The sequence below is a fragment of the Chamaea fasciata genome, unplaced genomic scaffold (assembly GCF_029207755.1).
Source record: "Chamaea fasciata isolate MVZ Bird 193981 ecotype frontalis unplaced genomic scaffold, bChaFas1.0.hap1 SCAF_27, whole genome shotgun sequence".
Taxonomy (NCBI): Eukaryota; Metazoa; Chordata; class Aves; order Passeriformes; family Sylviidae; genus Chamaea; species Chamaea fasciata.
The window spans coordinates 4,831,965-4,853,305 of NW_027094112.1; the positions used below are offsets into that span (position 1 = coordinate 4,831,965).

The 21,341-nt window shown below is 64.1% G+C and overlaps 3 protein-coding genes across 3 annotated transcripts; 2 read left to right on the forward strand and 1 right to left on the reverse strand.

Moving 5' to 3' along the window:
* The first annotated feature begins 1,355 nt into the window (after positions 1–1,355).
* Positions 1,356–7,734, forward strand: PNPO (pyridoxamine 5'-phosphate oxidase). Its single transcript, XM_066205162.1, has 7 exons — positions 1,356–1,400; positions 1,980–2,104; positions 3,654–3,753; positions 4,390–4,443; positions 5,663–5,791; positions 6,173–6,243; positions 6,895–7,734. The coding sequence occupies exons 1-7, from the start codon at positions 1,356–1,358 to the stop codon at positions 7,058–7,060; spliced, it is 690 nt and encodes a 229-aa protein (XP_066061259.1). The 3' UTR covers positions 7,061–7,734.
* A 328-nt stretch (positions 7,735–8,062) lies between these two features.
* On the reverse strand, positions 8,063–10,725 carry PRR15L (proline rich 15 like). Its single transcript, XM_066205161.1, has 2 exons — positions 10,439–10,725; positions 8,063–9,342 (listed from the first exon to the last, which is right to left on the reverse strand). The coding sequence occupies exon 2, from the start codon at positions 9,339–9,341 to the stop codon at positions 9,048–9,050; it is 294 nt and encodes a 97-aa protein (XP_066061258.1). The 5' UTR covers position 9,342; positions 10,439–10,725; the 3' UTR covers positions 8,063–9,047.
* A 1,140-nt stretch (positions 10,726–11,865) lies between these two features.
* CDK5RAP3 (CDK5 regulatory subunit associated protein 3) lies at positions 11,866–20,645 on the forward strand. The gene is made up of 16 exons (XM_066205201.1): positions 11,866–11,899; positions 12,102–12,159; positions 12,601–12,732; positions 14,426–14,526; positions 14,927–14,975; positions 15,213–15,391; positions 15,852–15,988; positions 17,038–17,182; positions 17,781–17,861; positions 18,009–18,086; positions 18,162–18,236; positions 18,305–18,383; positions 18,729–18,817; positions 18,909–19,114; positions 19,926–20,097; positions 20,415–20,645. Exons 1-16 carry the CDS (start codon positions 11,894–11,896, stop codon positions 20,478–20,480), a joined length of 1,653 nt encoding a protein of 550 aa, XP_066061298.1. The 5' UTR covers positions 11,866–11,893; the 3' UTR covers positions 20,481–20,645.
* Positions 20,646–21,341: the final 696 nt, after the last annotated feature.

Here is a 21,341-nt window from a genome sequence, read left to right on the forward strand (position 1 = left end):
CCTCTTTTTTTTTTTTTTCCCCCCTGGGAAAAGTGGGATTGGTGGATGGGAATGCCCGTAAAAAAAAAAAAAAATGGATGAAATTTGAGTTGTTTGCAGGAAATTTCGCTGCTGGTTCCGCTGTCCCTTGTCCTGAATGTCCCATTCCCAAATGTCCCATCCCAAATATTCCATTCCCCAATGTCCCATCCTAAATATCCTATCCTGAATATCCCATTCCCAAATGTCCCATCCCGAATATCCCATTCCCAAATGTCCCATCCCAAATATCCCATTCCCAAATGTCCCATCCTAAATATCCTATCCCGTATATCCCATTCCCAAATGTCCCATCCCAAATATCCCATCTTAAATGTCCCATCCCAAATATCCCATTCCCAGCTTCCCTATGATGTCCCCAAATCCCCGTCCCTTGTCACGGCATCCCAAATGTCCCATCCCCCAAAATCCCATTCCAAATATCCCGTTCCCAACTTCCCTGTGCCCTGTGTCCCCAAGTCCCTGTCCCTTGTCACATCGTCCCAAATCTCCCATCCACGCCTTCCTTGGGATGTCCCCAGATCCCTGTCCCTTGTCACAGCGTCCCGAACATCCCATTCACACATTCCCTGTCCCCAGTGTCCCCAAATCCCTGTCCCCACCGTGTCCCAGCCCTTTGTCACCATCTCCCCCAGGCCCAAATGTCCCGTCCCCAAATCCCTGTCCTGCCATGTCCCTGTCCCTTGTCACCACCTGGCCCAAAAATCCCATTAACATTGTCCCCACTGTCCCCAAATCCCTGTCCCCCACATGTCCCAGCCCCTGCCCCTTGTCACCAGCAGGTCCAAATGTCCCATCCCCACCTTCCCTGTCCCAAACGTCCCCAAGTCCCTGTCCCCACCATCCCCCCTGTCCCTTGTCACCTGCAAGTCCAAATACCCCATTGTCCCCACTGTCCCCGGATCCCTGTCCCCACATCTCCCTGTCCCTCTCCCTTGTCCCAAATGTCCCGCCCCCGCCTCCCCTGGCCCCGATGTCCCCAAACCCGTGTCCCCTTGTCCCAATCCCCCCACCCAGGCGCACCTACCCCATCCCCACCCTATGCCCCCTGTCCCCAAGCTCGGCTGTCCCTGCCTGTCCCCATTTACTGTCCCCGACGTCCCCAAGTCCCCGTGTCCCCGCCACGAGGTCGCTGCCCCTTTAACACCACCTGCTCAGCCTCGACACTCCTTCCGGGTCTTTCCACCACGCCCCTCCCTCCTCCACCAATGAACTGCCAGCTTTTCCCGCCCCGCCGCTCCCTATTGGCAGTCGAGGAGGAGGCGTGGCCATGCTTGGCCCCGCCCCCGGCGCGGTGAGGGTTCTGCGGGGCCGCCATGGAGCTCGGGGAGCTGCGGAAGGGCTACCGGGGGGACACCGAGGTGGGACCGCGGGGACACGGCGACACCGGGGGCTGCTGGCACCGGGGGGGACCCCCGGGCTGTCCCCAAGGCTCCGGGAACCCCCCAGTCCTGCCCCCGGCCAGGGGAACCTCCCGCGCGGCCACTTCGCAGCATTGTCACCAAGGGTTGGGGACACCCCCGGCATGTCGCCAAGGCTCGGGGACACCCCCACAGTCAGGGTGACCCCCCGGGATGTCCCCAAGTAGGGGTGGCCCCCCCAGGATGTCCCCAAGGCTCGGGGACCTCCCCCCAAAGCCAGGATGACCCCCCGGGATGTCGCCCAGACCTGGGGTGACCCCCCCCCCAGGTTGTCCCCAAGACCTGGGGGTGGCCTGCCTTGCTGTCCCCAAGACCAGGTGTGACCCCCCCCGACTGTCCCCAAACCTCCCCTGTCAGTGTCCCCGTGTCCCCAACCCTCCCGACAGTGTCCCCAGACCCCCCAGACAGTGTCCCCCATGTCCCCAGGCGTTTAAAGAGTGTCACTTGGTGTCCCCAAACCCCCCCGACAGTGTCCCCGTGTCCCCAAAGCCCCGCCCGACAGTGTCCCCGTGTCCCCAGGCGTTCGAGGAATGTCACCTGGTGTCCCTTGACCCCCTGGAGCAGTTCCGGGCCTGGTTCCAGGAGGCGCTGGAGTGTCCCGACATCGGCGAGGTCAACGCCATGTGCCTGGCCACCTGCACCAGGTGACACCGGCGACACTGGGGTGACACCGGGGACACGGGGGTGACAGGGGTGACACTGAGGGGTGACACAGGGTGACACTGGAGTGTCCCGACATCGGCGAGGTCAACGCCATGTGCCTGGCCGCCTGCACCAGGTGACACCGGCGACACTGGGGTGACACCGGGGACACGGGGGTGACAGGGGTGACACTGAGGGGTGACACAGGGTGACACTGGAGTGTCCCGACATCGGCGAGGTCAACGCCATGTGCCTGGCCACCTGCACCAGGTGACACCGGCGACACTGGGGTGACACCGGGGACACGGGAGTGACAGGGGTGACACTGAGGGGTGACACAGGGTGACACTGGAGTGTCCCGACATCGGCGAGGTCAACGCCATGTGCCTGGCCGCCTGCACCAGGTGACACCGGCGACACTGGGGTGACACCGGGGACACGGGGGGTGACAGGGGTGACACTGAGGGGTGACACAGGGTGACACTGGAGTGTCTGGACATCGGCGAGGTCAACGCCATGTGCCTGGCCACCTGCACCAGGTGACACCGGCGACACTGGGGTGGCACTGGGGGTGACACTGAGTGACATGGGGGTGACACGGGCGTGGCACTGGGGTGGCACTGGAGGGTGACACAGGGGGGTGACACTGAGGTGACAAAGGTGTGATACAGGGTGACGCTGGGGCGGCACTGGGGGGTGACACTGGGGAATGACAGGGGTGACATGGGGAATGGCACAGAGGTGACCCGGGGAGGTGACAATGTCCCCTGGCGGTGTCCCTGCTGTCCCCGCAGGGACAGGAAGACCCTCGGCGCGGGGGAATGGCACAGGGAGGTGACAGGGGTGACACAGGTGACGGGTGGCACAGGGATGTGGCAGGGAGGTGACAATGTCCCCGCAGGGACGGGAAGCCCTCGGCGCGGATGGTGGCACAGGGGGGTGGCACAGGGAGGTGACACAGGTGACAATGGCCCCGCAGGGACGGGAAGCCCTCGGCGCGGATGGTGGCACAGGGGGGTGGCACAGGGAGGTGACACAGGTGACAATGTCCCCGCAGGGACGGGAAGCTCTCGGCGCGGATGGTGGCACAGGGGGGTGGCACAGGGAGGTGACAGAGGTGACAATGTCCCCGCAGGGACGGGAAGCCCTCGGCGCGGATGGTGGCACAGGGGGGTGGCACAGGGGGGTGGCACAGGGAGGTGACACAGGTGACAATGTCCCCGCAGGGACGGGAAGCCCTCGGCGCGGATGGTGGCACAGGGGGGTGGCACAGGGAGGTGACACAGGTGACAATGTCCCCGCAGGGACGGGAAGCCCTCGGCGCGGATGGTGACACAGGGGGGTGGCACAGGGAGGTGACAGAGGTGACAATGTCCCCGCAGGGACGGGAAGCCCTCGGCGCGGATGGTGACACAGGGGGGTGGCACAGGGGGGTGGCACAGGGAGGTGACAGAGGTGACAATGTCCCCGCAGGGACGGGAAGCCCTCGGCGCGGATGGTGGCACAGGGGGGTGGCACAGGGAGGTGACAGAGGTGACAATGTCCCCGCAGGGACGGGAAGCCCTCGGCGCGGATGGTGCTGCTCAAGGGCTTCGGGCAGGACGGCTTCCGCTTCTTCACCAACTACGAGAGCAGGAAGGGCCGGGAGCTGGTGAGGGAAAAAATCCCGGATTTCTGGAGCTGAGAGTTGGAATTTGGGGGGGAAATCCCGGAAAATCCCAAACTCCTGGAGCTGGGGGTTGCATTCAGGGGGGAAATCCCGGTAACTCCCGGATTTCTGGAGCTGAGGGATGGAATCTTGGGGGGGAAATCCTGATAAATCCCAAATTCCTGAAGCTGGTGAGGGCCGTGGAGGGAATTCTGGGGCAAATCCCAATAAATCCCGGATTCCTGGAGCCGGTGAGGGCTGTGGGTGAAATCTGGGGGGGAAATCCTGATAAATCCCAGATTCCTGAAGCTGAGGGATGGAATTCGGGGGGGAAATCCCAATAAATCTCAAATGCCTGGAGCTGGTGAAGGCCGGGGGATGAATTTAGGGGGAAAATCCCAATAAATCCCAGATTTCTGAAGCTGGGGAGGGAATTTGAAGGGGGGGGGGAGATCCTGATAAATCCCAGATTTCTGGAGCTGGTGAGGGAATTTTGGGGCAAATCCTGATAAATCCCAAATTCCTGGAGCTGGAGGATTAATTTGAGGGGCGAATCCCGATAAATCCCGAATTCCTGGATCCGGGATCAGCGCGGTTGTGACGACAGCTCCCTCCTCCTCCTCCTCCTCTTCCTGCCAGGATTCCAATCCCTTCGCTTCCCTGGTTTTCTACTGGGAGCCGCTCTGCCGGCAGGTGAGGAGCATCCCGGGAATCCCGGGAATCAATCCCGGGAATGGGGTCGGGGGTGGGAATTTGGGTCTGGGCTCACACCCGGGTGGACTCTGGGGTGGGACAGGGTGAGGGGTGGGCTGTGGTTTTTTGGGGTGGAAAAATCGGGGAATGGGGTTTTTGTGTGTGCTCGGGGAAAACTTTGGGGGAAAAAACAAACAAACAAACAAAAAAAAACCCACCAACCAAAAAAAAAACCAACACTCACATCCCTGTGTGATCCCTGCGGGTTTTGGGTGGAAAAATCAGGGAATGAAGTTTTTCCACGTTTTGGAGCACCTTTGGAACCGCTGGTCAGATCCCAGGAGATGCTGGACCTCAGCAGGGATGTGATCCCTGAATTTTTTGGGTGGAAAAGTGAGGAAATGAGGTTTTTTGTGTGCTCAGGGGCACCTTTGGAGCCGCTGGCCAGATCTCAGGGGATGCTGGACCCCACCAGGGATGCAATCCTTGCATTTTTTTGGGTGGAAAAGTCCAGGAATGAGGTTTTTCCATGCTCAGGGGGCACCTTTGGCACCACTGGCCAGATCCCAGGGGATGGTGGTTCCCAGCAGGAAAAGTGTTCCCTGCATTTTTTGGGTGGAAAATCCGGGATTTGGGGCAGTCCCATCCCCGGGAGCCCTCGGGAGCCGCTGGCCAGATCCCAGGGGATGTGATCCCTGAGTTTTGGGGTGGAAAATCCGGGATTTGGGGCAGTCCCGTGCTCGGGGGCACCTTTGGAGCCGCTGGCCGGATCCCAGGGGATGTGATCCCTGAGTTTTGGGTGGAAAAGTCGGGATTTGGGGCAGTCCCGTCCCCGGGAGCCCTCGGGAGCCGCTGGCCGGATCCCAGGGGATGTGATCCCTGAGTTTTGGGTGGAAAATCCGGGATTTGGGGCAGTCCCGTGCTCGGGGGCACCTTTGGAGCCGCTGGCCGGATCCCAGGGGATGTGATCCCTGAGTTTTGGGTGGAAAATCCGGGATTTGGGGCAGTCCCATCCCCGGGAGCCCTCGGGAGCCGCTGGCCGGATCCCAGGAGATGTGATCCCTGTGGTGTTTGGGTGGAAAATCCGGGATTTGAGGCCGTCCCATCCCCGGGAGCCCTCGGGAGCCGCTGGCCGGATCCCAGGAGATGTGATCCCTGTGGTTTTTGGGTGGAAAATCCGGGATTTGGGGCTGTCCCATGCCGCGGCTGCCCCGCCCAGGTGCGCATCGAGGGCTCGGTGCGGCGGCTGCCGGAGGAGGAGTCCGAGCGCTACTTCCAGTCCCGCCCCAGGGGCAGCCAGATCGGCGCCCTGGTCAGCCGGCAGAGCTCCGTCATCCCCGACAGGGAGGTCAGCGGGCACCGGGATCGGGATCCTCGGTCATCCATCCTCCTGTTCCCTTTGGGATCCCCGCTCATCCTCCTGTTCCCTTTGGGGTCGCCCACGGGATCCCCGGTCACCTTCCCCGTTCCCTTTGGAATTCCCGGTCACCCTCCTGTTCCCTTTCCCTTTGGGATCGGCCACGGGATCCCTGATCACTCTCCTGTTCCCTTTGGGATCAGCCCCTGGAATTCCCAGTCACCGTCCCCGTTCCCTTTGGGATCCCCGCTCAGGCTCCCACTTCTATTCCCTTAGGGATCCCCCCATGGAATTCCTGTTCCCTTTGGGATCTCCTCATGGAGTTCCCGTCCCTTTGGGATCCCGCTGACATTCCCGTTCCCATTCCCGCAGTTCCTGCGGAAGAAGAGCGCGGAGCTGGAGGAGCAGTACCGGGACAGGCCCGTGCCCAGGCCGGAATACTGGTGAGTCTGGGGGGCTGAGACCCCCCCTACTCCCCCAGATCCCACCTCAGCCCCTGCTGACCCTCCCAAAGCCCCCCCAAATCCCCCAGATCCCCCTTCATCCCTTCAGAGCTCCTCCAGGGCCCCCCTCAACCCCCCCAGCCCCTCCTGACCCTCCCAAAGCCCCCCCAAATCCCCCAGATCCCCCTTCAGCCCCCCACAGCCCTTCGAGGACCCCCCTCAGCCCACCCAGACCCTCCCCAGCCCCTCCTGACCCTCCCAAAGCCCCCCAAATTCCCCCTCAGATCCCCCCAGAGCCCTTCCAGGACTCCCTAGAGCCCCCACAGATCCCACTTCAGCCCCACCTGACCCTCCCACAGCCCCCCCAAATCCCCCGAGAGCCCCCCCAAAGGCCCCCCCGAGACCCTCCTGACCCTCCCAAATCCTCCAGAACCCCCTTTCAGCCCCCCAGAGCCCCGCCAGGACCCCCCTCAGCCCACCCAGAGCCCCCCCAACCCCTCCTGACCCTCCCAAATCCCCCCAGAGCCCCTCCAGGACCCCCCAGACCCCCCTTCAGCCCCACCAGACCCCCTCCAAAGCCCCCCCCGAGCCCCTCCTGACCCTCCCAAAGCCCCCCAGATCCCCCCCAGCCCCTCGTGCGACCCCTTGCAGGGGCGCGTACGCGGTGGAGCCGGAGGTGGTGGAGTTCTGGCAGGGCCAGACCAACCGTCTGCACGACCGGATCGTGTTCCGGCGGCTGCGGGACCGCGGGGCGCCGCTGGGGGCCATGACCCACCGCGCCCACGGCGACTGGGTCTACGAGCGCTTCTCCCCCTGAGCCCGCCGCGTGTCCCCGGTGTCCCCCGGGGTGTCCCCGGTGTCCCCATTGTCCCTCGGTGTCGCGGCCGCCCCGCCCTGTCCTTTGTGGTGTGATGGGGAGCGGGATGGGAGCTGCCCTCACCTCGGTGTGTCCCCGGATCTGTCTGCAGCCGCTCCCGGTGGGTAATTAATCGTGTTAATGATCGTGCAGGGTCCAGCTGTGACCCCAGTGATGTCCCTTACCTGTCCCCATCCCTGTCCATGTCTCTGTCCCGTCCCTGTCCCATCCCTCTCCGTGTCCCCTGTCGCTGTAATTAATCCTGTTAATGATCGTGCAGGGTCCGGCTGTGACCCCAGTGATGTCCCATACCTGTCCCCATCCCTGTCCATGTCCCCTGTCCCTGTAATTAATCCTGTTAATGATGTGCAGGGTCCGGCTGTGACCCCAGTGACCCCCCTGTCCCCATCCCTGTCCTTGTCCCAGTCCCCGTCCCATCCCTGTCCCCATCCCTGTAATTAATCATGTTAATGATCGTGCAGGGTCTGGCTGTGACCCCAGTGATGTCCCTGTCCCTGTCCGTGTGTCTGTCCCTGGTCGCGTGCTGGGGAATGGGTTCGGAGCTGCCCTCACCCCAGTGTGTCCCTAAATCCATGTCCAATCATTCCTGGTGGTTAATTAATCGTGTTAATTAATCGTGTTACCTGGTGGGTAATTAATCGTGCAGGGTCTGGCTGTGACCCCAGTGACCCCCCTGTCCCTGTCCCATCCCATCCCTGTCCCTGTAATTAACTTTTAATAAGTTACTTTACCCTGTGAAGTAATTTTTTTAAAAAATCGTGTTAATGATTGTGCAGGGTCTGGCTGTGACCTCAGTGACCCCCCCCCCCCCCGTCCCTGTAATTAACTTGTGTTAATGATGTGAAGGGTCCTCCTGTGACCCCAGTGACCCCTTGTCCTGTCCCTGTCACCTCTCCCCCTCTCCACGTTTCACCTGGAATCCTGGAATGTTCTCAATTCCCAATCAATTCCTGCTGTTCTTTAATTAACTTCAGTCGTGTCCTGGCCTCTCCCAGGGCCGTGAGACCCCCAACCCTCACCCCGTCCCCTCCTCCTCCAAAAAAAAAAAAAATTTAAAAAAAAATATATATTGGAATGCTCGGGGAAAAAAAAAAATAAAAATAAATCGGGATTTCTGCAGAGACCCGAAGGCTCCGGGGTAACATCGGGTTAATTTCGGGTTCAAACCGGGTTAATGTTTACCCGGCAGCTGCCGGGAATCCCGGCCCTGCCTCAAACCGATCCCTGAAAACAAAAAAAAAAACCCGCCCCCGGTTCCGTGTTTGCTGTCCCGGGGGGGGGTGACAGGGCAGGGACGGTGACAAGGGAGCTGTCACAGCCTTTGTGACACTGTCACAGCCCCCCCCGAGCGGCTCCGTCCCCTCCCTTGGCAGGGCGATGGCGCGGGAAGGCTCGGCTTTATTAACCGCGGTTAATTAATTAATAATTAGCAGCGGGCGCCAGGGCTTCCAGCAGCATCCCGGGGGGGGGGGGGGGGCGGGGGGGAACTCCGCGCTTCCAGCAGCGGGGAACTGGAATTCTGGAATTCCCTGGAATTCCCTGGAGTTCTGGGATTCCCTGGGGAATGCGGCTCCTCCTGGGAGCGCGGGGAAGGGGGGAAGGGTGGGGGATTTGTCCCTCAGGGTCGCTCCCTGGGGACAGGGAAGTGTCGCATCCCCTCTGGGGGGTGACTCGGCCCCAAAAAGTGACGGGAGGAGGGGATCGGGAATGGGATTGATTGGGAATGGGAATGGGAATGGGATTGGGAATGGGGGGAGTGTCCTCATCCCAGTCCGGACCAGTCAGCGCTGGCGAGCTCCGCTCTGCCCCCGGGGGTACAGATTTGACCCCCAAACCCTGCACGCTCGCGGTTTATCCCGGGATAAATTCCATCCGGAGTCCTCTCGGTGTCCCCAGGGTGGCGGGGAGGTGACATCGGCCGCCGGGGTCACTTCTCCTCGCGTTCCCCGCACAGCTGCGGGTGCTCGGCCAGCGTGGCCCTGACTTTCTTCTTCTCCTTGAAGCGCCCGGAGTGCGAGACTTTGACGTGTTTGCCTTTGGTGCTTTTGTCCACCAGCTTCTCCAGGCGGGCGGCGAAGCCCGGGGTCCCCTCCGGGCTCGTCCCCTCGGCGTTGTCACCTCCCGCTGTCGCCTGTCCCTCGGGGCTCTCGTACAGCACGGCGGGCGCTGCCTGCCGCTTCCTCAGGAACGTCAGCTTCCACCAGCCGTGCCCATCCGCCATCCTGGAACGGGATGGTTTTTGGGGGGGGGTCCTGGAATTCCCTGGGGTCTCCCGGAATTCCCTGGGGTCTCCCGGAATTCCCTGGGGTCTCCTCCCCGGGGCTGGGTGAGGGATGCGGTGTCTCCTTCCCATGGGATCCCACCTGGGAATGGAGGGAGGGAGGGAGGGAGGGATGGATGGATGGATGGATGGATGGATGGATGGATGGATGGATGGATGGATGGATGGAGGGATGGATGTTCCAAGGGCTCGGGAATTCCCGAAAAAAACCGGGAAAAAAAAAAAAGCAGCGCCGGGAGCGGCGCTTATCAGCCACGTGTAGCGGCCAGGGAGGGAGGGAGGGAGGGAAGGAGGGAGGTGAGCAAACAGGAACAGGAACTGGGGCGCAGGTGGCAGCGGGGCGGTGCCGGGGGGTCTCCACCTGTCCCCCCCCGCCGGGCTCGGGGCTCTCCTGACCCCCGGGAAAGCTCCGGGAAGGATCCAGAGCCGAGCGTGGCTGCGGGGCAGGAAGGGAGGGAAGGCGGCTCCCGATACTCCCGCGGGCACCCAGGGGATTCCCGGCGCCGCTCCCGGAACTCCCGGGCTCCGTGTCCCCATGGCTGTCCCCAGCCGTGTCCCCGTGGCCGCTCAGCCACCAGCGACCCCTCCCCGATGTCGCCTCCGGCATCGTTTGGAGGGGGGATAAAAATTCCCTTTTTGCCTCGGGGACGTGGGGACAAGGGCACAGGGACCGCGGCCGCCGCCCCGCTGGTGGCACCTGTGTCGCCAACGTCGCCTCCCCGTGCCAGGGACAGGTGGGACCATCCCCAGGAGTGTCCTCAGAGTGTCCCCCCCGGGGGTTCCCGTGTCCCCGAGTGTCCCCGGGGCGTCCCACACCCCCGGCCTTGTCCCCAGAGTGTCCCCGAGGGGGTCCCACACCCCCGACCCGCGTCCCTAGCGTGTCCCCCGGGGTTTCTCGTGTCCCCAGAGTGTCCCCCCGGGGGTTCCCGTGTCCCCAGAGTGTCACCTGGGGGGTCCCCATACCCCCGGCCTTGTCCCCAGAGTGTCACCTGGGGGTCCCACGTGCCATCCCCAGCACGGACACCACATCCCGGTACCTGCTCCTGTCGTCTCCGGGGGTCCTGGGGGGGTCCCGGGGCGACCCGGGAATCTCCTGGGGTGTCCCGAGGATGTCCTGGGGTGTCCCGAGGATGTCCTGGGGTGTCCTGAGAATGTCCCGGCGTGTCCTGGGAATGTCCGGGGGTGTCCAGAGGCGTCCCGAAGATCTCCGGGAATGTCCCAGGGGTGTCCCGGGGGTGACCCGGGAATGTCCCGGGGGTGTCCCGGGGGGAGCAGCGCGGGCAGGTGCCGCTCACCTGCGGCCGTCCCGGTGTTCCCGTCAAGGTGAACCCGCTCCCAAACCCCTCCCGCCGGAGCAAACAGCGGGGCCGGGCCGGGCACGGCTGAATATTCATGACGGGGAGCGGTGCCAGCCCCGGGAGGGTGGCCCTGGGTGGCTCTGGGTGGCTTTAGGTGGCTTTGGGTGGCCCTGGGTGGCTTTGCGTGGCTGTCACCGCCGCGGGCCGGTGGCTCCGTGGCACCGGGAGCGGAGGGATCGCGGCTGCCGGGCCCATTTCTGTCCCCGTTGTCCCCTCCCGGTCCCCGGGACACTCGAGGGGAGGGGGGGTCCCCAACCCCGCCGGGACACGGGGACACCGCGGGATCCTCCCGGGGGGACTGGAGCTGCTCCTCCCGAGTGGATCCGGGGGAATGATCCGAGAGATTCCCGAGGGATCCCGGCTCCGCAGGGGATGGTCGGTCCCTGAGGGATCCGGGATCTGCTCCGGGACCCCCTCCCAGGGGTCCCCAAGGGACTGGGGTTCCTTTTGGGGCGGCTGATGGGGGTCCCAGGGGGGGGTCCTGGCTCTGTCCTGGGGCACCCAGTGGTTCCCAAGGGATTCCAGGGGATCTGGGATCTGCTCTGAGATCCCTGAGCCCCTCTCTCCAGGGATGGCCCAGAAAACCGGGATCCCCTCTGGGGTTCCCAGGGGAATTCGGACTCTCCCAGAAGCCCACGATGGATCCGGGATCTGCTCCGGGGGCACCTGGAGACCCCTGAGGGGCTGGGGGGATCTGGGATCCCCGCAGGAATTGGGATCTGCCCGGGAGCCCCCTGGGGAGTCCGGCTGGGGGGAATCCCGGGGATCCCGGTGCTGGGGAGGATCGGGAGCGGGACTGGGCAAAGGCCGGAATTGGGATCGGGACCGGGATTGGTACCAGCCTTGGAACCGGGACCGGCACCGGGATCGAGATCGGGATTGGGATCGGGACCGGGAGCCGGACCCCTAAACTCCCACCGCCCGCTCCGATTGGTCCGAGCCGCCACCGCCCCTTTCCCCTCTAGCCAATGGAAACTCCGGCACGTGGCGCTTCCTTCGCGCCGCCGCCATTTGATTGGTTGGCGGGAGGGACCTCTGTGCGGAGCGCGCTTTGATTGGCTGAGGCGCTGGCGCTGAGGCAGGCGATTGGCTGGAGTGGGGATAAGCGGAAGTGGAGAGGCGGCGACGGCAAAGATGCAGGTACGGGCTGGGACCGGGACCGGGACCGGGAACGGGATTGGGACCGGGAGCGGGGTCGGGGAAGGGGCCGGGATCGGGATTAGGGTCGGGATCGGGACCGGGAGCGGATCCAGGCCCAGGGGAGCGAGGACAGCCGCGGTGCCGGTGTCGCTCCCGGTGCCGCTCCCGGTTCCGGTCTCCGCAGCCCCGGCGCTCCCCGCAGGTCTCTCCGCAGGACTATCAGCATGTGCCCATCGACATCCAGACCGGCAAACTGCTGGGTACGGAACCGATCCCGGCTCCTGGCTCCCGGTCCTGCCTCTCCCCGCTCCTCCGTCCCGCCAAACCGGGGAGGGATCGGGGATTTATCGCGGTTATCCCAAACCATTCCCTCCTTTCCCGCCAAATCATGTCCCCGTGTCCCCGGGCCCTGGGGGGTGTCCCCACCTTGTGCCCCTCGAGTGATGCCGCTGTCCCCGTGTCCCTCATGTCCCCGTGTCCCCTGGGTGTCCCCGTGTCCCTCACCGCGTGTCCCCTGGGTGTCCCCGTGTCCCTCATGTCCCCGTGTCCCCAGACTGGCTGCAGGACCGGCGGCACTGCGGTCGGCGCTGGCCCCGCTGTCCCCGTGTCCCCTGGGTGTCCCGTGTCCCTCACCCCGTGTCCCCTGGGTGTCCCCGTGTCCCTCATGTCCCCGTGTCCCCTGGGTGTCCCCGTGTCCCCAGACTGGCTGCAGGACCGGCGGCACTGCGGGCGGCGCTGGCAGGCGCAGGTGCAGCGGGTGCGGGAGCGGATCCAGGCGGCGCTGCGGGACATGCCCGAGCACCCCGAGATCACCGAGCTGCTGCGGGGCTCCTGTGGGTGCGGGATTGGGGGTTTGGGGTGTGGGGTTTGGGGTCACCGAGCTGCTGCGGGGCTCCTGTGGGTGCGGGATTGGGGGTTTGGGGTGCGGGGTGCGGGGTTTGGGGTCACCGAGCTGCTGCGGGGCTCCTGTGGGTGCGGGATTGGGGGTTTGGGGTTTGGGGTTTGGGGTCACCGAGCTGCTGCGGGGCTCCTGTGGGTGCGGGATTGGGGGTTTGGGGTGCGGGGTTTGGGGTCACCGAGCTGCTGCGGGGCTCCTGTGGGTGCGGGATTGGGGGTTTGGGGTGCGGGGTTTGGGGTCACCGAGCTGCTGCGGGGCTCCTGTGGGTGCGGGATTGGGGTGCGGGGTTTGGGGTTTGGGGTCACCGAGCTGCTGCGGGGCTCCTGTGGGTGCGGGATTGGGGGTTTGGGGTGCGGGGTTTGGGGTCACCGAGCTGCTGCGGGGCTCCTGTGGGTGCGGGATTGGGGTGCGGGGTGCGGGGTTTGGGGTCACCGAGCTGCTGCGGGGCTCCTGTGGGTGCGGGATTGGGGTGCGGGGTTTGGGGTTTGGGGTCACCGAGCTGCTGCGGGGCTCCTGTGGGTGCGGGATTGGGGTGCGGGGTGCGGGGTTTGGGGTCACCGAGCTGCTGCGGGGCTCCTGTGGGTGCGGGATTGGGGGTTTGGGGTTTGGGGTCACCGAGCTGCTGCGGGGCTCCTGTGGGTGCGGGATTGGGGGTTTGGGATTTGGGGTTTGGGGTCACCGAGCTGCTGCGGGGCTCCTGTGGGTGCGGGATTGGGGGTTTGGGGTGCGGGGTTTGGGGTCACCGAGCTGCTGCGGGGCTCCTGTGGGTGCGGGATTGGGGTGCGGGGTTTGGGGTTTGGGGTCACCGAGCTGCTGCGGGGCTCCTGTGGGTGCGGGATTGGGGGTTTGGGGTTTGGGGTTTGGGGTCACCGAGCTGCTGCGGGGCTCCTGTGGGTGCGGGATTGGGGTGCGGGGTGCGGGGTTTGGGGTCACCGAGCTGCTGCGGGGCTCCTGTGGGTGCGGGATTGGGGTGCGGGGTGCGGGGTTTGGGGTCACCGAGCTGCTGCGGGGCTCCTGTGGGTGCGGGATTGGGGGTTTGGGGTGTGGGGTTTGGGGTCACCGAGCTGCTGCGGGGCTCCTGTGGGTGCGGGATTGGGGGTTTGGGGTGCGGGGTTTGGGGTCACCGAGCTGCTGCGGGGCTCCTGTGGGTGCGGGATTGGGGGTTTGGGGTTTGGGGTCACCGAGCTGCTGCGGGGCTCCTGTGGGTGCGGGGTTTGGGGTTTGGGGTCACCGAGCTGCTGCGGGGCTCCTGTGGGTGCGGGATTGGAGTGCGGGGTGCGGGGTTTGGGGTCACCGAGCTGCTGCGGGGCTCCTGTGGGTGCGGGATTGGGGGTTTGGGGTGTTGGGTTTGGGGTTTGGGAATGGATCCCTCCTTGGAGAGCCAGGAGTTGGGGTTTGGGAGTTGGGATTTGGGGTTCGGGAGTTGGGGTTTGGGGTGTGGGATTTGGGGTCTGGGGATGGATCCCCCCTTGGAGAGCCGGGGTTTGGTGTTTGGGGATTTGGGAAACTTCCTGGGGATCGCCCAAAACCTCCCAGGGACCCCCCAAAACCTCCTGGAGATGCCCCAGAACCTCTCGGGGACCCCCCAAAGCCCCCCCGGGCCCCCCTGACCCCGCTGCTGCCCCCAGACCTGCACTACTTCCACTGCCTGCGCATCGTGGAGATCCTGCGGGGCACCGAGGCCAACACCAAGAACCTCTTCGGGCGCTACTCATCCCAGAGGATGAAGGTGGGAGCGCCCTCCTCTTCCTCCTCCTCCTCCTCTTCTTCCTCCTCCTCCTCTTCCTCTTCCTTCTCTTCCATCTCCATCCTCCTTTTCCTCCTCCTTCTCTTCATTCTTCTTGTCCTCCTCTGCCTCCTTGTCGTCTTCTTCCTCCTTTGCCTCCTTCTCTTCTCCCTCCTATTCTTCATCCTCCTCATCTTCCTCGTTCTTCTCTTCTCCCTCCATCCCCCTCTTCCTCTTCATCCTCCTTTCCTTCCTTCTCCTCCTCTTCCTTCTCCTCCTCTTCTTCCTGTTCCTCCTCATTCTTCTCTTTTTCCTTCATCCCCCTCTTCCTCCTTTTTCTCTTCTTCCTCATCCTCCACCTCCTCCTCCTCCTCCTCCTACTGACCCTCGTGTCCATCCCCAGGACTGGCAGGAGATCGTGTCCCTGTATGAGAAGGAGAACGCCTACCTGGGTGAGGGATGGGAATGGGAACGGGAACGGGAATGGGAATGGGGTTGGAATGGGATTGGGAGTGGGAGTAGGAATCCCCCGAGGTGTCCCAAAGAACCCTGTGGGTGAGTGGAATTCAGCGCCCAAACCAGGATGGGATGAGATTTAAATCCCAGGATTTCTGGGCACCCCAAACCCTGGGCTGGATGATCCCCCCGGGCTGTGTGTGACCCCTCGGGGTGTCCCCAATGTCCCCCAGCTGAGCTGAGCAGCCTGCTGTGGCGCGGGGTGAGCTACGAGGTGCCGGCGCTGCGGCGGCAGCTGTCCCGGTGCCAGCAGGCGCAGCAGGAGCTGGCCCGCAGGGAGGACGAGACCCAGCTCGGGGCCAACGAGCTCCGGGAGAGATTCCTGGCGTCCTGCCGCCAGTACGGGATCGCCGTGAGTGCCAGGGGATGGGCTGACCCCAAACGGGGCTGAGGGAACCCCAGACAGGGTGAAAATAACCCCGAATGGGGATGGGGTAACCCCAAATGGGGATGGGATAACCCAGATGGGGGTGAAAATAACCCCAAATAGGGATGGGGTAAACCCAAATGGGGATGGGGTAACCCTAAATTGGGATGGGATAACCTGAAACGGGCCAGAAATAACCCAAAATGTGGCTGGGATAACCCCAAATGGGGCTGGGGTAACCTGAAATGAATAACCCCTGAACAGACCCTAAAACAGGCCTGAAATAACCCGAAACGGGCCCCAAAATAGCCCCAAACAGACCCCAAAATAATCCCTGAACAGACCCTACAACAGCCCCCCCGAGGGGTCACGTGGGGACCAGAGTGTCCCCAGGGTGTCCCCAAGTGTCCCCAGGGTGTCCCCAAGTGTCCCCTGGTGTCCCCAGGGCCAGGACGTGCGCCGGGAGCTGCTGGCCCAGGTGCAGGCGCTGCCGTCGCTGCTGTCCCGCGTTGGGGACGGTGCCAGCGCCCTCGGGGACGCCATCGAGCTGTACCAGGCCTGCGTGGCCTTCGTGTGTGACAGGTGGGGACAGGCCCAGACAGCCCCAAAACGGCCCCAAAACAGCCCCTGTCCCCCCAAAATAGCCCCAAAACATCCCCCAGACCCCAAACCAGCCCCAAACCGGCTCCTGGTCCCTCCAAAACCCTGGTGCTCGGGGATGCTGAGGTGTCCCCATCCCCAATGTCCCCATGTCCCCATATCCCCATGTCCCTGATGTCCCCAATATCCCCAGTGTCCCTATGACTGATGTCCCCGTGTCCCCATGACTGATGCCCCTAATGTCCCCATGTCCCCATGTCCCAGTGACCCCATGACTGATGTCCCCATGACCCATGTCCCCAGTGTCCCCGTGTTCCTGTGTCCCCATGACTGATGTCCCTGTGTCCCCATGACCAATGTCCCCATGTCCCAGTGACCCCATGACTGATGTCCCCATGACCCATGTCCCCAATGTCCCCGTGTTCCTGTGTCCCCATGACTGATGTCCCTGTGTCCCCATGACCAATGTCCCCATGTCCCAGTGACCCCATGACTGATGTCCCCATGACCCATGTCCCCAGTGTCCCCAATGTCCCCGTGTTCCTGTGTCCCCATGACCAATGTCCTCGATGTCCCCATGTCCCAGTGACCCCATGACTGATGTCCCCGATGTCCCAGTGTCCCCATGTCCCCATATCCCTGATATCACCGATGTCCCCATCCCCAATATCCTCGATGTCCCCATGTCTCAGTGTCCCCATGACCGATGTCCCCGATATTCCCATCCCCAATATCCCCGATGTCCCCATATCCCCAATGTCCCCGATGTCCCGATGTCCCCATGACCGATGTCCCCAATATCCCCACGTCCCCATATCCCCATGTACCCACATTCCCGATATCCCCAATGTCCCTGATGTCCCCAATGTCCCCATGACCGATGTCCCCAATGCCCTGATGTCCCCATGACCGATGTCCCCAATATCCCCACGTCTCCATATCCCCATGTACCCACATTCCCGATATCCCCAATGTCCCCGATGTCCCCATGACCGATGTCCCCAATGTCCCCGATGTCCCGGTGTCCCCAGCCCCGGGGCCGAGGTGCTGCCGCTGCTGCGGTTCGTGGCGTCTCATGGGAACTGCTCCGTGTTCCGCTGGCGGACGGGCCGGGACCCACGGAGCCTGGAGCGCCCCGAGCTGCGGGCGGAGCCCGACCCGCCCCAGGAGGACACGGTGGGTCCTGGGGGGACGTTTGGGGACATCTGGGGACGTTTGGGGACATGGGGATGTGGAGACATAGGTGGTTTTGGGGTCGGGTCGGGGCTGGACCCGTGGAGCCTGGAGCGCCCCGAGCTGCGGGCGGAGCCCGACCCGCCCCAGGAGGACACGGTGGGTCCTGGGGGGATGTTTGGGGACATCTGGGGACGTTTGGGGACATGGGGATGTGGGGACACAGGTGGTTTTAGGGTCAGGCTGACGCTAGAGTCGCCCTGTGAAGACACGGTGGGTCCCGGAGGGGACAGGAGGGGACATTTGGGGACCCCAAGTGTCTCTGCCGGGGGGTTTTGGGGTCGGGCCGTGGCTGGAGCTGCCCCAGGAGGACACGGAGGGGACATTTGGGGACACGGAAGGGACATTTGGGGACATGGAGAGGACATCTGGGGACCCCAAGTGTCTCTGCCTGGGAGTTTTGGGGTCGGGCCGTGGCTGGAACTGCCCCAGGAGGACACAGAGTGGACATTTGGGGACACGGAGGGGACATTTGGGGACCCCAAGCGTCTCCTCCGGGGTGTTTTGGGGCCGGACGGGGCTCAGGGCTCTTTCCCCGCAGATCGATTGGGGCGATTTCCCCGTGGAGCCGCCCCAGGGTGGGGACATCGACTGGGGCATCACGGTGGAGGCCAGCGCCCAGGTGGGTGACGTCCCTGTGTCCCCAGACCCGCTCTGTGCCACCCTTGATCACCTTCTGTTCCTCAGGGGGATGGTGGCATGGGCTGGGGCGATGTCCCTGTGTCCCCAAACCGCCCCGCCCCCCCCGATGTCACCTTTTGTTCCTCAGGGGGACGATGGCGGCATCGATTGTGGCGGTGGACAGAAGGGACAGGAGGGGACAATCCCAGCAGAGCCCAGTGCCCAGGTTTGTGACACCGCCGGGGGTGTCCCTGTGTCCCCAAAACCCCGATGTCACCATTTGTCACCTTTTGCTCCTCAGGGTGATGATGGCATCGACTGGGGCGATGGAGAGAAGGGACAGGAGGGGACAATCCCAGCAGAGCCCAGTGCCCAGGTTTGTGACACCGCCGGGGGTGTCCCTGTGTCCCCAAAACCCCCCTGATGTCACCTTTTGTTCCCCAGGGTGACGATGGCATCGACTGGGGCGATGGAGAGAAGGGACAGGAGGGGACAATCACGGTGCTGGAGGCTGGAACTGAGGGTGAGCAGGGCTGGGCAGGGGGTTTTTGGGTGCCCCCATCATTTGGGGTGATGCTGAGCTGGATTTGGGGTCCCATCCTGGCCCCCCTCATTCCCCTGGACAACCCAGAGGGATTTGGGATGGGGCAGAGGGTGGGATGTGGGTGCTGTGCAGGGGTTTTTAGGTGCCCTGGGGTGACACTGAGCCCGATTTGGGCTCCTTTCCCTGTCCCCTCATCCCTGGACACCCCAGAGGGATTTGGGAATGGGACAGGAATTTTGGGGTGCTGGGCAGGGTTTTTTTTGGGTGGGATTTGTGCGCCCTGTGGTGACACTTTGGGGGTCACCTCCCTGTCCCCACCCGCAGCCCCCGAGGATGTGGCGCGGGGCTCGGACGCGCTGACCCTGCTGGAGAACGCCGAGACTCGGAACCAGTTCATCGACGAGCTGATGGAGGTCAGGGGGACACCCAGGGGACACCCAGGGGACAGCGGTGACGCCAGCCCTGCCCCCTGGGGGATGTGACCCGTGTCGCCTGTCCCCGCAGCTGGAGCTGTTCCTGGCGCAGCGGCTGCTGGAGCTGGAGGACGAGGCCGACGTGGTGGCCATGAGCCAGCTGCAGGTGGCCCCGGCGCTGCTGCAGGGCCAGAGCGGCCACCGGGTGCGGGCACAGCTGGCCACGGCCCGGGAGCTGCTGGCCCAGCTCTGCTCCCGCAGCGTGCAGCACCTCTGCATGATCCTGGCCTCGCCCAGGTGAGGGGAGGTGCCTCAGACGGCCCCAAAAGTGTCCTGAAAATGATCCCTGAAACAGGTCTAAAATAGATTCAAAACAGGCCCCGAACAGCCCCAAAAGTGCCCCTGAAACGGGCCTAAAACAACCCCTAAAATCGCCGTGAAATAGAATCAAAACAGCCCCCGAACTGCCCCGAAAATAACCCTAAAATAGCCCCAAAATAGACCCTGAAACAGCCCCGAAAATAACACCCAAAGGTGGCCAAGGTGACCCCCGCTGTCCCAAACCGTGCAGGGGACACTGCGGTGACCCAGGGGTGACCAAGGTGATCCCGGGGATGGCCGGGGTGACCCCAGGGATGGCCGGGGTGACCCAGGGGTGGGCTGGCCAAGGTGACCCTGCTGTCCCCAAAGTGACCCTGCTATCCCCCCAGTGACCCCACTGTCCCCCCAGTGACCCCGCTGTCCCCCCAGTGACCCCGCTGTCCCCTCGGTGACCCCACCGTCCCCCCAGTGACCCTGCTGTCCCCCCAGTGACCCTGCTGTCCCCCCGGTGACCCTGCTGTCCCCCCAGTGACCCCACCGTCCCCTCGATGACCCCACCGTCCCCTCGATGACCCCGCCGTCCCCTCGATGACCCCGCTGTCCCCTTGGTGTCCCCGCTGTCCCCTCGATGACCCCGCCGTCCCCTCGATGACCCCGCTGTCCCCTCGATGACCCCGCTGTCCCCTCGGTGTCCCCGCTGTCCCCTCGATGACCCCGCCGTCCCCTCGATGACCCCGCCGTCCCCTCGATGACCCCGCTGTCCCCCCGGTGACCCCGCCGTCCCCAGGTACGTGGAGCGGGTGACGGCGCTGCTGCGGCAGAAGCTGCTGCAGGCCGAGCTGCTGCTGGCCAAGAGGGACGCGCTGGCCCAGAGACGTCACCGGGCGCTGGCCGAGCAGGCGGCCCTGGAGCCCAAACTGCAGCAGCTGCACCTCAGGATCAAGGAGCTCCAGAAGCTGGTGAGGGACAACCCCCCCAAACCCCCCCTCCCCAAAAAAAAACACCCCCAACCCCCCCCAAAAAAAAACCCCAAAAAACCCCCCAAAGAAACCCCCCCAAAAACCCAAAAAACTCTCCAAAAACTCCCCCAAAAACCTCCAAAACCCCCCCAGAAAGACCCCAAAATCTCCCCCCAAAAAAACCTCAAAACCCCCCCAAAAAGCCCCCCAACCGCCCCCCAGAAAAAAACCCCCAAAACCCCCAGAAAAACCCCAAAGCCGCTCAAAAACCCCTCCCTCGTCCTGGCCCCCCTGAGTCCCTCCTGGTGTCGTTGCAGATCGAGGCCGACATCTCCAAACGCTACGGGGGGCGCCCGGTGAACCTGATGGGGATCAACGTGTGACCCCCCGCCCCCCCCGAGGGGGGTCCCCAAAGGGGTCCTGCCCCTCCTGTCACCCCTCCCAAAGGGACAGGGGTGTCCCCGAGGGGGTCCTGGCCCTCGCAGCCCCCCCTGGGCACCCCGCGGGGGTTTGGGGGTGTCGGTGAATAAAGCCCGAATTGTGTCTGAGATGGAGCTGGGGATGGGGCGGGAGGGGACAGGGACACGGGGATGGGGACACGGGGACGGGGATGGGGATACGGGGACGGGGACACGGAGACAGGGACAGGGACACGGGGACAGGGATGGAGACAGGGATGGGGACACGGGGACAGGGATGGGGACACAGGGACGGGGACACGAGGACAGGGACACGGGGACGAGGACACAGGGACACGGGGACAGGGATGGGGACACGGGGACAGGGACACGGGGGCAGGGATGGGGACACAGGGACGGGGACACGAGGACAGGGACACGGGGACGAGGACACAGGGACACGGGGACAGGGATGGGGACACGGGGACGGGGACAGGGACACGGGGACAGGGATGGGGACACGGGGACGGGGACACGGGGACACGGACACGGACACGGGGACAGGGATGGGGACACAGGGACGGGGACACGAGGACAGGGACACGGGGACAAGGACACAGGGACACGGGGACAGGGATGGGGACACGGGGACGGGGACACAGGGACACGGACACAGGGACATGGGGACACAGGGACGGGGACACGAGGACAGGGACACGGGGACAGGGATGGGGACACGGGGACAAGGACACGGACACGGGGACAGGGACGCGGACAAAGGGACACGGGGACAGGGATGGGGACACAGGGACGCCACGCCCTGTGACGTAATTCAACGACCACACC

Excerpts from the sequence above, each read along its gene's own strand:
- PNPO (XM_066205162.1), top strand. The coding sequence starts at position 1,356 with ATGGAGCTCGGGGAGCTGCGGAAGGGCTACCGGGGGGACACCGAG. Across the intron at positions 1,401-1,979 it reads GCTACCGGGGGGACACCGAG|GCGTTCGAGGAATGTCACCT; the intron begins GTGGGACCGCGG and ends CCGTGTCCCCAG. Across the intron at positions 5,792-6,172 it reads CCGTCATCCCCGACAGGGAG|TTCCTGCGGAAGAAGAGCGC; the intron begins GTCAGCGGGCAC and ends CCATTCCCGCAG.
- PRR15L (XM_066205161.1), bottom strand. The coding sequence starts at position 9,341 with ATGGCGGATGGGCACGGCTGGTGGAAGCTGACGTTCCTGAGGAAGCGG.
- CDK5RAP3 (XM_066205201.1), top strand. Across the intron at positions 14,976-15,212 it reads GAAGGAGAACGCCTACCTGG|CTGAGCTGAGCAGCCTGCTG; the intron begins GTGAGGGATGGG and ends AATGTCCCCCAG. Across the intron at positions 15,989-17,037 it reads GTGGCCTTCGTGTGTGACAG|CCCCGGGGCCGAGGTGCTGC; the intron begins GTGGGGACAGGC and ends CGGTGTCCCCAG.